The 16679-nt window shown below is 37.1% G+C and overlaps 1 protein-coding gene across 1 annotated transcript in view; it reads left to right on the top strand.

The window, feature by feature from the left end:
* The window catches only part of LOC140846900 (bromodomain adjacent to zinc finger domain protein 2B-like), a 156628-nt gene that overhangs the window by 84639 nt on the left and 55310 nt on the right, over positions 1-16679 (top strand). The window contains exons 19-26 of the mRNA XM_073225100.1: positions 2919-2981; positions 3908-4052; positions 8070-8677; positions 9100-9373; positions 9550-9705; positions 10089-10249; positions 14424-14734; positions 15115-15250. Of these exons, the coding sequence (XP_073081201.1) occupies positions 2919-2981; positions 3908-4052; positions 8070-8677; positions 9100-9373; positions 9550-9705; positions 10089-10249; positions 14424-14734; positions 15115-15250 (1854 nt within the window). The remainder of the gene's footprint in view (positions 1-2918; positions 2982-3907; positions 4053-8069; positions 8678-9099; positions 9374-9549; positions 9706-10088; positions 10250-14423; positions 14735-15114; positions 15251-16679) is intronic.

Raw genomic sequence — 16679 nt, 5'->3', positions numbered from 1 at the left:
TTAATGTAGCAGGAGTCTAGTGTGATGAGGATCAAAAGTGTCTGTGGGATCGGGCAAGGCAGAGGTCCCTGTGGACCAGTGGCAGCACAGTCGTTAGGTGGGTCAGAGCAGAAGCCAGGCGGCGACGGATCGAGGATGATAGAAGGTGAGGAGGTGAGGATGACTTCTGTAAGCATTGTGCCTCAGAGGAAAAGGTGGTTCCTAAAGGGGACAGATAACCAAGGATTACTCAGATGTGAAAGGCTAAATATGATTTCGGGTTGAAGGGAGTCAGTAAGAGAGGGGTTGAAGATATAAAGAAAATAATCAATGGGGCAAGGTAGATAAACAGTACTAAAATTTGTTAATATTTAAATATCATTAATGTCTCTTAAACCACATGTATCATTTAAAGTGACTTTTTAATTGAGTTAGATTATAGGGTTTCATTGAGCAAAATCCTGGCAAATGTATATGTTATGAATGTGAGAAAACAGTTTAAAAAGTTCTTAAGATAATTTTAGGACCTAACAAGTCAAAATAACATTTCTTTTAAGTGATTTTAGAGTTATCTGTTATTATGAAGAACTGGTAGCAACTTATCAATTGCCTTAAAAAATTTAACTATTTAATGAGCCCAATGATAAGATAGATGCATTATTCCTCAAAAAGTAGGTTTAGATTCTTGATTAAAGTTCAGTGAGTGTGCCAGGAATTAAAACTCTCTAGAAGATTAATTTCAGGGAGCCTTTCCGTTGAGACCCATGTGATCGCTTTCAGTTAGAAGGTCCTGCCCTTGACTAAGTCCATCCCCCTTGGTCTCAAAGAGGATTCCCTCTTCTCCACACTCCTCATTCCTTCAGCACATGGAGTCTCTGTACCTAAACCTTAGAATTGTGTTGAAACCTACATGAGCTCTAACTTCACAAGTTGGCCTGGTAACAGGTTATGTGGATGATTGAACTTTGACACATAGGGACATACAATGGCCTCTCTTTTGGTTGGGAAATCATGGAGAACTACGACAGAGACGAGTTCTTTGTGCCTAGTCTCCTTGCCTTTCTCTCTGACCTTTCAAGGTCTACACATCTCTTAAAATTATAAGGACTATTAGTCAAAACTCCTTTGCTTTAAACAACCCTTAGTAGACACTTTACTTCCTTTTCATCTTAGGGAGAGTCTTAGAAACAGCACTAAGTTTATTTGACTGATACATAGTTACTTTGATGTCTTTTGCAAGTATTTTTTATTACTGTTGCTTGAATTGTATTTTTGTGTAAGTGTACTATCAAACATTTGCCCTGCAAGTCAAAGGATCACTTTAGAACCATACAGACATGTAATTATGTAATTATCTATTTGAGGGTCATTGGGCCTGTTCTCTTTTAAGGCTTCTTTCCTGAAGTAGAAATTGTGTTACTGTCAGCACAAATAGTGTGCCTAAATGCCTCTGTAACTTGCTCCCCTAAACTGAATGAGAAGTAGAGAAATGATAGCTAATACTAAAGCTTCTTTTCATTTCCTTTTGTTGGGGAGATAACTACTCATCCAGAAATACCTGCTCATGAGTGGTTGGTGGCAGTGTGGCTTTTTAAAAATGCTTCTAGAAAATGAGCACCAGAAACAAATTTTACTTTTTTAAACCTAAGAAGTACCTGCATTTTCTAGATAGAACTTTCAGAAAGAGGGAAAGTAACCAGTTTGCACACTGTGTGCCTGGAAGTTTGCTGGTTACTTTCAGATCTATTCTTCTCAGCCCTCACAGATGCCCCCATGTTACAGGAAATGTTATTATCAATTTACAGGTAAGGAAATAGTCTTAGAAGAGTTAAGTAGTTTGCCCATAGGAAGTAGCATGGCTAAGATACAAAGAAAATACATGTACCTTTTACTTTATGCTTTCCCTCTAAAACATATAATTTGGTGCTTGTTTTCCTATATTCATTTTCTAGAATGAAAAATTTCATGTAATCACTAGTAAAGTACCACTTATGAAATTAGTTAATATATATTGTAGGGATTATTTTTCTTCTAAAAGCTCAATGTGTTCAAAATATAACTTAACCTTCTTTGCCCTAAAAATGACTTCTTCGGTGAATGGCACCAGTATCTTTGCCGTCTCCCAGATTTAAACTCTTACCATAATTTACTCCTTCCTCTGTCTCCCTCACCCCTCGCTGCCTCATACCCGTGAGTTACCATGACTTAGCATTTCTAATTAGGTAATACTCTCTTACATCCATGTGCTTTTCTCCGTTTCTGTTTCTTTTACCCATGTGAGTCCCACATTCTCCCTCCCTCTTGAATCACTGCAGTGGAATACTAACCAGATCTGACAGTGTTAATCCTTTCCTGCTCCAGGCCATCTTAGGACTATTGCCGTATTATCTTTGTAAGCATAGTTCTCACGTTTAACCTCCCTCAAAGGATCACGTTATTGACCATGGTCAAGCATTTATAGCTCTAGATCGTTTAACCCTGAACTCATCCTTGCCTCATCTCCTGTCTTACCTCTTCATGTACCTTTCATGTCAAGATACATCAGACTCTTTCTGGAATGCCCTGCCCTTTCTCTGATTGATCGAATCCGAACCATTCTTCGGTAGCTAATGAGGACACAACTTCTTTCATGTAACCTCTCTTGGTAAAGGTTCCCACTAAAAGCAATCTCACCCTCTCCTGAACTCCATGACTCTGAAATCTCTACCTGTTTTGGGGTCCCTATGGCTTCCTCTGTGTAGTGGTTTTTATTTTCATAGTGTGATGTGCATGTGTCTCCCTACCAGATGATGAGTTTACAAAGAACCGAGAGCTGAGGCGACTCATGTCCACAGGGCCTATCCTAGTGCTTTGCATATAGGAGGCCTTCATTAAATATCCACTGATTGATTGAATAAATCTTAAAACCGGTAAATGATACTGAATTTTGTCATGTATAGGATGAAGGTGACCAAGCAGCAAGTGTTGAAGAGCTAGAAAAACAGATTGAAAAGCTGAGTAAAGTAAGCACTTTTCAGATTATAGCTTACATCATTTTTGCAGTGTTTTAACAATCCACCTTGCATGGGATTCCTTTTTTCTGACTGCTAAATAAAAGCAAGCTTCTTGTACATAATTAAAATGGAGAGCTCCAGAAACATTCTCACAATTGAACCGTAAAAGTTTCTTGCCAATGTTAAAGGCCTCCCTCTTAAGACATGGTACTAACTTAATCAAGAGCTATATTCTTTAGCTCTTTATTTAAATACAAAATATCAATAAATGCATGGTTTTATTTCTTGGAATTCATTACTTTTAAAATTCAGTCAGATTTCATGGTAATAGTTTCAGCATCCTGTGTTTTATTTAACATTAGTGTATTTGTAGGTTTTATTTGCACTGGATCTATAAACTGTGTATGTATGTACTTCTCATGTAAAACCGAATTTCCGTAGCATTAGTGAAGTATTTCAGGATTAGTAGTATGAGATATCTGCATTTTATGTCATTAGATTCATCACACAGTTATTCCAAAATTTAGTCATATGCTGCCTAAGGTTTGCAGCATGAGTATAAAAATAGGCAAATACAGGTATATGTGAGTATTATTTGTTACACACTGTAGTCATTAGAATTGAGCCAATTTTCTTTGGCTCAGTGAAACACTTGACCACATTGTTTATTACCAAATATAAGACATGCTTTACTATAAGATATCTAATCAAACAAAACATTTTTAATCCTTGGCAACAAAACCCTCAAAGTAATTTCTGTCTTTACGACTGTTACTGGAACTGAAGTCAGACGTGTGGTATTAGTTCTTTTGCTGACTTTCTTCAATAGTGAAATCTAGCAGCTCTAAAGCCATGATAAGTATAAAGTCACTTAAATACCAATTTTTAAAGCGCTTAACACCCATAGCGTAATTGTATGCATCATTTTTTAACAGCAACAGAGCCGGTACAGACGGGAGCTCTTTGATGCGTCTCACTCTCTACGTTCGATGATGTTTGGCCAGGATCGTTACAGACGCCAGTACTGGATTTTCCCCCAGTGTGGGGGGATTTTTGTAGAAGGCATGGAGAGCTCTGCAGGTAGGAGCCATTAATCTGTTACAAAGTAATATAACATAGCATACGTTTTAAAACCCTGTTACTCCTTCGATATGTTGTGTGCTTCCAGAATCAAATGTGCATTGTGGATAAACATTGTAAAACCTTGTTTTTCATTTCTTTTGAACTCATAATGCCCCTTTCACTGATAAATATTCCTTTCCAGTCCATGATTTTTCTTCTGCACTTTCTGACATCCACCCATTTAGTGGACACAGATCTTTACCTGTATTGGACTGTGTAGCTGCTGCTCCATTTCTCTTCCTTCCCACTGTCAAATTTTCCAACATGTGCTTTACTCTTTAACCTTTGCAGCAACCATCCATCCTGACGGTAGCCCTGGAGGTAAACTGCTTAAATCTAAGACCCTTAGCATAAGACTCATTCATCTTGAAGTCTTGAATGTGTTTGCAATTTGTGATTCCCTTCTTCTCCATTAAACTTCTTACTTTCTTAAGTATTATCACACATCCTTCATATTCTACCTTTAGATTCTGCTTTTCTGGCTCCGTTTCTGTTAAATTAACTAGCGCAGTGCACAGTGCATTTATAGGCCCGGTAAATTGTCTTGAATTGAATGTTTCAGAATACTATGTCTGGGAATTTTCAAATGCTTAGATTCTGATGGGGCCACAGTGTCAAGTCAGTGCTTCCATGTAGCCATTGCCCCAGGGTGGTGTAGGGAGGCAAAAACTTCTTTCAACTCGTTTTTTTTTTGAATACTCAGTATGTGCCAGGCATTTCTGGGCACTGGAGGTTCAAAGATAAACAAAACGTTAGTCCATGCCCTCCATGTAGATGTTTAACAGTCCAATGTGAAGAAGGGACTGATTCATCACAAAGGTGTCTAGAACAGGTACTATATAACAACGTAACTACCCTTGGGGCACAAAGGACAGTTAATAATAATTGAAAATGGTTTAGAATAGTGGCTGGCATGTAAATATTGTTGGCATATAACAAGCAGTGTTACTCTTGTGCACAGTAATTTATTTCTTGTGGATTCAAAGTATATGAAGAATGAGTATAAAATCGTGTATTGGAATGATGCGTTAAAGTCACGGTCTGCCTTCCCGGGGTACAAGTTGCTGATAGAAATAGAATCAGGGAGGGCCCTTAGAGGCTTCAGGTGTGTTTATTTTTAAAGATTGATATGGATGGGTCAGAATGTTCATTAAACAGGATAGTGTAGTGAGTTCTTTTTTTAACTGATTGCTTAAAATATTTAAACATAAAAATACTTTAAAGCATGGAAAACAAACTAAGTAACTAATAAATCAGTAAGTAAGTGGGACTGTCATACTAATAAGCCCCTGAATAGCAAAAGAAAACATGAACAGAATGAAAAGGCAATCTACTAAATGGGAAAAAATATATGCAAATCATATATCTGATAAAGGCCTGATATCCAAAGTATATAAAGAACTCAATAGCAAATATGACTCAATAGCAAAATAAACAATCTGAAGATCTCAATAGACGTTTTCCCAAAGAAGACACACAGATGGCCACAAGTACCTGAAAAGATGCTCAACGTCATTAATTGTCAGGGAAATACAAACTACATTAGATACCGCCTCATCCTGGTCGAGTGGTTCTTATCAAAAAGACAAGAAGTAAGTGTGGGTGAGGATGTGGAGAGAAGGGAGCTCTTGGGTACTGTTGGTGGGAATGTAAATTGTTGCAGCCGCTATTGGAAACAGTATAGAGGTTCCTCAGAAAAGTTAGAACTAGCATATGACCCAGCACTTTCACTTGTGGGTACTTATCCAAACAAATGAAAATGTAAACTCAAAACAGTATCTGCATCCCCATGTTCATTGCAGTTATTTGCAATAGCCAAGATAGGGGACCAACCTAAGTGTCTGTTGGAAGCATAGTAAGGGCTGGAAAGAAAGGGGATTATGTGAAATCGGTGATAGAAAAACTATCTAAAGAATCTCTGTATACTTAACATCCTTATAAACTTCCAAGTTTTTAAAAATAATTTTACATTTTAATGAGAGGTTTAACTGTCTATAAGTAAGAATTTGGATATTAAAGTTAATGACCCCATGAATAGGCTATTAAAATGTATCACCTCTGAAATCCCCTTACTAGTCTCAGACCTAGTGTGGTTGGTCGATCTGTTTGTTTTCAGATATATGAAAGTGATTTTTGAGATACTAGTTCTCAGAATAAATCAAGGACAAATATTAGTACTTCCTTGCTAGCTAGTAACTTGTACAAAATGAAGGAAATTTTCAAGCTTTGGATATATGAATAAATAAATTATGATATCCATATAAGAATATTATGCAGCTGATTGAAGGAAAATGTGGTACAGTTCTGTTTCACCATGGAAAGCAATCTAAGGTATATAGTGAAAATAGTAAAGCCATCCTTTTATTTCATCATCCCAAAAGTACTTATTGAGCCCCAGTTTCATAGCAGCCACCATGTTAGGTAGCTGGGATCCTGTAAAAGCAATATAAACATTGCTCTGCCTTTAACGTTTGTTGAGTTAAATTGTAGTGTGTGGGTGGGGTATGGAATGAAATATTTAAAAATTAGCAGGTTAATGTGTATAATGGTAAATTCTGCGAAAGAAACATATAGGATGATGATATTCTAAGGTGAATAATAAGATGGGGACCCTACTTGAAATAGAGTAATCAGGGAAAACCTTTGTGAATAAGTGATACTTAATCTGAAACATGAAGAGTAAGAAGCCAGTCAACAAAACAGGATTTCAGGCAGAGGAACACCCAGTGCAAAGGCCCCAAGAAAGGAAATAACTTACCATGTTTGAGAAGCTGAAAAAAGGGAGAAAGGTGAGCAAGGTTAGCAAGGACAAGAGTGGTTTTCAGGAACCAGATCATACAGTGTTGGCGGCCTTGCTTCTTAGGCATTTGGATTTTATCCAAATAAAAATGTTGCCGACAACAGGAGCGTCCCATTTATGTAACAGCACAAACTAATAGTGCGTGCATGTAAGATTTCCCAAAGGATGTATGGACATGATTGATTAACCATAGTTACATCTGAAGATTAGAAATAGGAACGGAGGGAGTAGGGCAAGAAAGGGTTACTTTATCCTCTCATTACTGAATATTTTACTGTGAACATACATCGTTTTTCAAATTAAATAAAGTAGGTTTATATTTTTCTAACACTTCTTATAAATTATTTTTAAAACACTGGTCAAAAATATGGACAAGAAGTTCACAAAGGAGAAATACCTATTATCCTACAGAAAAATGTCCAGTCTTATTAATGATCAGAAAAAAATATAGTTTAGTTTCTCACCTCCCGGATATTGCCAAAGACAAAAGTTACTGATAGTCTTCAGTTTCATTGAGGGTGTAGGCAAACAGATGCTCTTGTGTGAGACTTTCTGGAGGGCAATTTGACAATATATTTCAAAAACTCTGAAAAGTAATATCTTAGGACTCAGTTGTTTTCTGGAAATATATCCTAAGGAAGAAAATCAGGAGATAAAAAATCCAAAGACACAGATCTAAGATCATTCATCATTTATAGCATTGTTTATAATAATGAATAATTGGACCCTATTAATAACTATCAATAGAAGATTGATTTTTTATGATATATTCCACTGAATATAGTAATTATAATTTATGGTGTAGGTATATATTTATTGACACATCAGAATATTTAAAGAGTATTATTCAGTAAAACGTACAGTTTGGAAAACTGTAAAATAGGATTTCATGTGTGCATAGAGAACTGGAAAAATTAATACGAAAATGTTAGTAGTAATTTGTATATTATGGCTTTTAATATTTTTTATTGTAATTTTTTGTGATTAATTACAAAATTACATAATTTTTTCCAATGAGCGTAACAAGCTAGTCTATAAAAGAAAAAAATGAAGAGTATTAAGTAAGCTAGAGAAATTTGTTAAAGTATTTATGCATATGACTTGATAAATAGCAATAAATATAGTATGGTTTGATCTAGAGGAACTGATCTTCGTAATGCTTTTGGATTTTGTAGGGCCGGAAGAAATTGCAAAAGAAAGAAAAAAACTAAGAAAAGCAGAAAAGATCCAGATCAAAGAAATACTTGATACTTCTGATGAGACTTTAAATTGTTCAAATCCAGATCATTGTAAGCAAAAGGAAGATCCTAACGAACAAGATAACACAAATCTGATTCTTCAGAAACCTGGCTCTTTTTCCAAATTCAGCAAGCTTTCAGAAGTAGCTGAGGTGCCTCCTGAGTCAGACGTAACGGCCCCCAAACCAAACAGCGGTGCAGATGGGTGCGCAGTGCCTCACCAGAACAGTGGGAGACACTCACCAGGCAGTGTGCAGCCAACGGTGACACAGAACAGCATTGAAAAGACACACTCGAGTCTGTTCAGTCCTGGTTCAGGTGGTGCAGGCAAGGTCTACAGTCCTCTCCCCAGTGACCAGTTGTTATTGCCAGGAACACCCTGGGAGGACGCTTCCCTTACCCATGCCGATGCGCCAGCTGCCGCTTCACCAGCTCCTCAGGCCCAGCCGCCCTCTAAGTCACCTTTGCCTGGCCCAGCTCCTCTTCTTGGATCATCTCCTCAAAATCCTGTTGGCCTAAACCCATTTGCTTTATCGGCTCTTCAGGTTAGTGCTACTAATTGTAACTCATTTTTATGTTGCTGTATTTGTCTTGAGTCCATGAAAATTTTCACTAAAGGAGAATCAGTCGAATATTTACAATATTATTCCTGCCACAGTTTGAGAACTGAAGAGAGTCAGTATTGTCTATCACCAGGCTTCATTGGAACTACTGGGTTCTAGGAGTTTAAGTCTAAGGCAAAGCCTTCCTTTATAACTTTGTAACTTGTTACTGTTACAGTACTTCTAAAAGGGAAATTACTTTGGGGAGCAAATAAGATGGAGTTTAATGTTGTTGCTATTGTATTTAGTTTTCCTCCAATTGAGGTAAATGAAAATATTTTTTCAGAATTTTAAAAATTTCAGATTCTAAACATTTTTCCTGACTTCTTAGGTTGTTCTACTTTTAAAATATTTTCTTTTTCCAGATGAAAAGTGGAGTACCTGTGATGGGACCCCAGTTTTGTGGGGGGCCCACGGGCGTGCTTAATTCTAGTATTCCATTCCTACCACCTGTCCCTAGTGTGGGATCAGGGTTGGGACTGTCAGAAGGAAACACTGATATGTTCTTGACTCCCAGTGTTGGGTCAAACGAAAGTGAGCCTCCAGTACCACAGAAGGAAAAAGTCTCTTCGACTCAACCTGCGGCTCTTGAAGTAGCCAAAGCAGTAAATTATCCTCGTTCAAAGCCTATTCCAGAAGGTGGGTACCTTGAGAGGGTTTGCTGTAGCCACTTACTTTATTGTATTGTTACAGATCTCTGTATTATAGCTGAATCTTTCATGCTTTTATATAGTTATAAATTTTTTCATTTGTATCATGCCATTAATTCATATTCTGAGTATCTGTAAGTGCCCTACATGTTTATCTTGGCTTAGAAATGCAGTTTGGCTGGTGGAGAATTACTGACCCAGAGGATTTAAAAGCTTTGCTCGCAGTGCTACATCCCAGAGGAATAAGAGAACAGGCATTACACAAACAAATTCAGAAACACCTGGATTCCATCACTCAAGCCTGCATCGAGAATAAGGACGGTAGGCACCTAAAAGAGATTTCTGCTCTCTTGCTTAGTTATGCGAAGTCATTCTTTTATCTTAAAGCATATTTTAGTATGTCTTAATCTTAATTTATTACTAATAGGCTTTTTTTTCCCTATTTTGCCCGAAAACAATTTACATTTTCTTAAATTGGTACTACTTTTGATAGTTTGTTACAACCTACAGACATACTGTTCTGTTTCTTAAGAAGAGTACTTACTCCTCCTTGTGCAAGAGTCAGCTGCCTTGCTTATTCACAAGTGAATTTGTGTGTGTTAAATGTACATGTGTACGTGTTACCCCTGGAATTTCATTCACATTCTGGAAGAAATCATTGAGAGATAAAGTGGATTTTAAAATAAATTTCCTTTCAAATATAGTTACCATTATTGAGTCAAATGAGAATAAAGAAAACCAGGTAACTCGAGATATTGTGGAGCACTGGTCAGTAGAAGAACAAGCAATGGGCGTGGACTTGAGGATTCTTCAGCAGGTAGAAGATCTGGAAAGGAGAGTCGCATCAGCAAGTTTGCAAGTAGAGGTAAAATGGACTTGGAATAAAATCTGTTTTTAGAATAATGGAAGGTAACTAATATTTATTGTATGCCTGATATATGCCAGTTACTGCGCTAAATGTTCTCACTTTGATTAATTTCCCCCATGTTACAGGTAAGGAACAAGTCTCAGAGTAAGTAACCTGTCAGTGGTCATAATATAGTAAGTGGCTAAATGTGGAATCAAACCAGGTCTGTCCTCCCGAGTTCTTCTTACTAAATCTTGCCCACCTCCTCAGTGGCATTAAAAATATCATTTCTGGTCTGCAGTTCTTCACCACAAGCAGGATTTCATAGTTTCAGCCATGATCAATGTAATGGCAAACTGCTTCTGCAGTGTTTCCTATATGCCTGGTAATTGTCCTGTATGCAAGCCGTGTTATAGAGCCAAGTTATATGTTGAACTTTCACTATGATTTAAAACTGCTAATTTTAAAATATGTTATGTTGTGATACACATACTCACATCCTATGTATATATGTAAAGTTTTAATTATTTATTGACTGGGCATTACCATGTCAGAGCAATGATTGAAACTAAAAGGACAACAAAAGAAAAGCTTCAACTTTGTGCAAAAATTTTTGGTTTTAAAAAGAATATAAATGTCTCTTCTCAATTGATAATGTGATGTCTCTGAGAATAAATGGATGGATGATGAATAAGCATGAGACAGACACTTGAAAAGGCTTAGAAAATGTAGTTTCTGTGTAATTTGATTGAATATTTCATATTTCACTCAGAATGTGAGACTTATGCCATGATACTGTCCTACCAATGATTACAAATTAGCTGCATTAATTACTTTAATGCTGGCATTCAGAAACTTTGGAGGATCTCATCTCAAAAAATCTCATTTTTCCAGAGCTAACAAAATGTCCCCTTTTTTTTATACCACAGACATAGTTACCAACTAAGGGAAACAAAAATTTATCATTTACTGAAATTGTGCTAGCAAACTTTATGTATCCTCCTCCTGGTACTATAATACAGTATAAAAATGCCTCACTTATCTGGCATCTTCAACAAATGAACTCTTTCTTCTACACAAGATAATTTTCTGGAGAAATAAAATTATTCTATTTAGTGCCATCATTTTTTAACATGTGTGTTGGATCGCTTAGGTCACCGTTACCCTGCCTTTTTAAATTGAGAATAGTGAGTTTGATTTACGTTCTCTTGGTGACACCGGATCATCAGTATGAAGACCAGTTACTGGGTAATGATTCCCTCAGGGACTGTGGAGAGGTTTTTTTCCCCTACAGTAAATTAAAAGGCCCTAGTGTGCTTTACCTTTTAAACTACTGCATCTGCTTTCCGTCGTCTGTCTTCATCATCTCGCACGGTTGGTTGTTACTACTTGCTGGTTTGAATCTGGTCGGTTCTACTGTCCCTGCTTTCCTCCCATAACCATCCCCCTCTGGGTTTAATCTGCCGGTTCTAGGTGGCTGTTGGTTGGGAAAGCAGATCATCTGCTTTTTGAAATTGTCTGTAAAGTCGGCGTGGGCCTAACGTTTTCCCGGCGACATACTGAGATCTTGGTCTATTGACCTTATCACATTACCGACTGCTTAGATGTTCTTGCCCGTGTGCTCAGCAGCTAAGATAAATGAGATTGGTTTTTTAAGTGAGATGCTCTAGCATCCTATTAATAACAGTATTATGGGATTATTATGGATTTTTTAAAGAAATGAATTGTATGTCTTGAGGAATCTAAAACAACAAGTGATGGAAATAACCACAAAATGCAAAAGATTTAATGATTTTTTCCCAAAAAACAAAATATTTATGTGGTCAGCCCTGGGAACTAGCCATTGTGAAGACATGTTAAGCAGCTGGCCTGGTACTACTTAGGTGCATTCATTTCTATTTTCAATATTGCTGATAATATGGAAATTCTGTTTTATATTTTAGGAAAATCTGCAAGAATCTAGTCCTGATCTGTAGAAAGTCTAATTACTCTTCTAGCTCCTGTAAACACAGCTCCTGTGTCTCTCCTTCAGTTTTCTCTTTTATAAGCAGAATAATTCCTTCAGCCATCGGTCCCATGGAATGGTTTCCAGGCGCACGATTGTCTTCTGATTAAACACGTGTCTGTATTCTTAAAATGTACCCCTCACTGTACACAGAGATGCCTGATGTGCTCATGGGACTTTACTTCCCTTAAGCTGGCACTATACTTCTCCTCATGCCAACTTGTACTAGCTTTTTAACATCCGAACCATACCGTTGCTTCACTGAGTGTGCATTATTAGAAAAAAAATCCTTCTGCATCTTTCATTGTGCTTTTAAGTGTGTTGTATCGCATCCAATATTTCTTTGATTGGTTGCTTAAACTTCAAAGCTGAAATTTACATTTATCATTGTTCTATTTTTATTCATTTCATTTGGATATATTTTTCAGCATATGAAACTATTTTTATCACAGTCCTGTCATACAGAATATTAAATTTCTTCCTAGTTAAGTCACCTGCATATTTAATAGTTGAACCGAGCTGTTCACAAGTATATTAACATGACAAGCCAAATATAGAGAGCCCTTGGACAGTGGCAGTGAGGACCTTTTCTGAGGTGGCAAGCTGTGTCTGTCACAGGGCTTTGCAGATAATTTTCAACCATCCACCTTCTCAAAATCTAATCTAGTCCTCATTTTCTTGTCTCGTGCCTTGAAAAAATCAATATGTATTATTACATTTATAGGATTCCCTTGATTTAGCAATTTTGGATCCTTTCCAAAATCTGGGACTGAGGTTCATTTGTTATGACATACATGATGCAGTAATGTGTATGCACCCTTTATAAATTCATCCATACTTTCTAAATATGAATATTCTCTTGAGGTAAGAGGAAGTATTCTGATATATAAGAAAAATAATTATCTCTGAAGAGATTTAATAAAAAGAATCATGTTCATTCTACTTTTTACGTAATATGCTTTTACAAAGTACCTATTCTACATCAGAGTGGGCACCACAAAATTGAATAAAATGTGGTTTCTGCCCTCAATAATATGTGTATTCAGCCCTGCAGAATCTAGTAACGGATTGTGAAGACGTTCAAAGTCATTCATGAATTTAGGCCAGGAACACCCTGATTCTGGTGGGGCCAGGGGAAAGGTCAAGGAAGATTGCCTGTAGAAGTCCAGATGGAATGTGCAAAGACGGGGAAGCTTTTGACAGAGAACAAGGGGTGCCGCTAGGAAGAGTTAGTAACTGGGCAGAGCACCAGGGCCAGGGAGCTCAGGACATGTTTGTGGTGTGACAAGTCATGGAGTTTGATTGCAGTGTAGGAGGCCTGAATGGGAATATGAGCTAAAGAGGGAGACTGAGGTACTTGAATGTCATGGTAAAACTGGACTCTGCTAAACATTAGGAACTCTGAAGGGTCTTGAGCCAAAGGATCACTGTAAGCAAGCTGAATGATAAGACCATTTATTCAGTCAACATATATTTGAGTGTCTAATATTTGCCTTCCCACTGCTGGAGATGAAATGAGTAAAAGTAGACATGGTCCCTGCCCTCAGGGAATTTAGAAGTAGAAAGATATTAATTAAATCACAGCAGTATCAAACTGTGACTGCCACAGGTATGGGATATTACATGGTTCTATGAGAGACTGTAGGAGAGAGGCTTACCTCCTAAAAGAGGTCAGGGAAGGATTCCCTGAAGAAATAAATTCTCACGCGAGGGCCACAGGATGAGTGGAGTCACTAACGAGGTGCAGAGGAAAGGGGAAAAGCTCTGCAGGCAAATGTAGCAGCTTATGCAGAGCCCCTGAGGCCAGGATGGGCAGTACAAGGGCCTGTTCAGGAGGAGTGGCTGAAGGAATGAAAATGAACAGGACGCACAAAGTCCCTGCTGTCGAGAGATTCCCATTTAAAGGGGCCCGTGAAAGAATAAGCGGTTAGTGTGGTCCCTCAGAATACTTTGCTGATCTCCACTCTACCTCTCATAATATCAAAAGTTGTTAAATTTTCTTCTTCAAACTTCTAACTTTTTAATAATTTTCTTATTTTTGCCTAGCATTAGGAAACACAAGGTAAAAACTTCTAGTAATGATCCTTGAGGTCTGTTGGTGTCGGCTGTTGTATTTTAAGTAAAGGTAACTCACCCGTCAGGCATTTTAAGAGGAAACCGTAATCACATTACTCTCTTGATATATAGGGTTGGATGTGTCCAGAACCGGAATCAGAGAGGGAGGACTTGGTCTATTTTGAACACAAATCATTTTCGAACTTGTGCAAGGAGCACGACGGAGAATTTACTGGCGAAGAAGGAAGCAGTGCGCATGCGCTAGAGCGGAAGAGTGACAACCCCCTAGATATAGCTGTAACCAGGCTGTCTGAGTTGGAGCGAAACATTGAAAGAAGGTATCTGAAGAGCCCCTTAAGTACCACCATTCAGATCAAACTGGATAATGTGGGCACAGTTACTGGCCCTGCTCCTGCACCATCCACTAGTGGTGATGACGACAGGTAGGTTATTGAAATTAACTTGAAAAATTATTGTGCTTCTTTGCTAATTGGAGCCTATTTTTCTCTTGCCTGTTATCTGTGTATCTTCTTGTATGTCTCTGATCCACATGGATCAAAGCATGGTGCTTTGAAGAAATGATTTTCTTTTGTTATGTGTGTTGATAATCCTGCGAAGTGATCTTCCATTTACCTGATTGTGACTAAGCTTTGAGGCACGTAGCCATGGTCTGTGCACTACATCAAATTTAGTTGCTTAAACCTTATACTTATCGGCTGTTACATGTTTCATCATCACTTGGCTTTCAGTGTGATGATTGTTTCAGATTCAGTAATCGTAAGTGTGGACATGACCTACTTACTTTTTCTATATTTCAATGTAGAATTGAAGAGGATATTGTTCCCGGTGTCAGGGTCTGGCGACGGGCATTATCAGCAGCTCGCAGTGCTGCACAGGTAGCCCTGTGCATTCAGCAGTTACAGAAATCCATAGCATGGGAAAAATCAACTATGAAAGCTGTAAGTGTTTTTATTTAAGAAATACTAGAGCTAATTTACTCTCATGTTTTTTTCCCAACCTCCAGATTTTTCTTAATTCTACATTTCTTACTGTCAGAGTAATGTATGCTGTATCTGAGTTCTCTTAATTCTTAAGTGCTGTATGGTTTGATACTTTCCTCCTCGTTGTGAGCTTTTTGAAGTCATCTATCAAATGTGTTTATCTTTTAATCTCGATTCTCCCTCCTTGTTTATAATGGACTGAAGTTGTCTTCTGTGTTGAGTCAGTATAATAGTTAATTATGTTGTTAATCTAATCATAATAGTTGTTAATGTAAATATTCTGAAGTTGTTAATCCAAATATTCTTTTGCTTTTGTAAACATGGCAGTTGCTAACATTACGTGTAGTGTACATTCATTGCATCCCTAAAATGTTCCTTATGTTTTTATCAATTTTAATTTTTTAATACTAAGAAATTCTTAGATAATAAATATAAAATAAGCAGAGAGCTCTTACTTTATCCAATGATATCATGTATTTGACATCAGATGCAGTTCACATGAAAAGTAGATCTTTTAAGTCTTTTCTCTAATAATTCAAAAATTTTTTTCATCTTCTGTGTTTGAGCCCAGTTAGTCACTATCATGTAGTGACCCCTGTTTTGTACCAGGTACCAAATATTATGTGTTAAATCATGTCTGTGTCCCTTTTGTCTCTTATCACATAGAGAAATATTTATTATACATAGACTTTTGTGAATTGCTTCACCATTTGCTTTTAAATTATAGATTAGCTTTAACATTCAAACATTTGACATTTGTCTGCATGAATGACTGGAAGTAAGATTACTCAACAATAGTCATTCCCCAAAGAAAAGAAGTGATCCTTAAATAATTTTGCATTCTTTCCTTCATTCTCATCTCTGTGCTTATATTACTGAAGGCCTTATTCATTCTATAGAAGTAAATTTGGTTTCTTCTGTATTTTTTCAGTTCTTCCTAAAATGTCCACAGAATAGTGAATCTGCAGTTTTCACAATATCCTCAAATTTCGGTCTTTCCCAATGTAGACTAGAATTTACCATGAGTTTAAAGACAGTGTCCAGTTCATCTGGTAGCATTTTTTACCAGGTAAAAATATTTTCTTGTAAAAACTATTAAAAAGAGTTTTAAAGTCACGTTAGACAAATATGTTTGGTGGAGTCTAGGCTATAATGATCAAAAAATATTGAATTCCTACAGCACAATTAAATTTGAATGGTTATTTTTCTCATCCACCAAGAGAATCATCACAGTGTGGTCAGTTTTGTTACAACCTTTACACAAAAAAACAAAACTGGTACCAAAAGCTGCTTATTTGTAGTATACTTACTTCCTACAATTCACAGAATTTTTTCTGTTTTTGGAAATTCATAACCTTTTCCAGATTATTAATACACATTTCTCATT

This window comes from Manis javanica, chromosome 16 (assembly GCF_040802235.1).
Source record: "Manis javanica isolate MJ-LG chromosome 16, MJ_LKY, whole genome shotgun sequence".
Lineage (NCBI taxonomy): Eukaryota > Metazoa > Chordata > Mammalia > Pholidota > Manidae > Manis > Manis javanica.
Note: the sequence above shows the minus strand (reverse complement) of the source record. Positions and strands in the feature narration are given on the sequence as shown.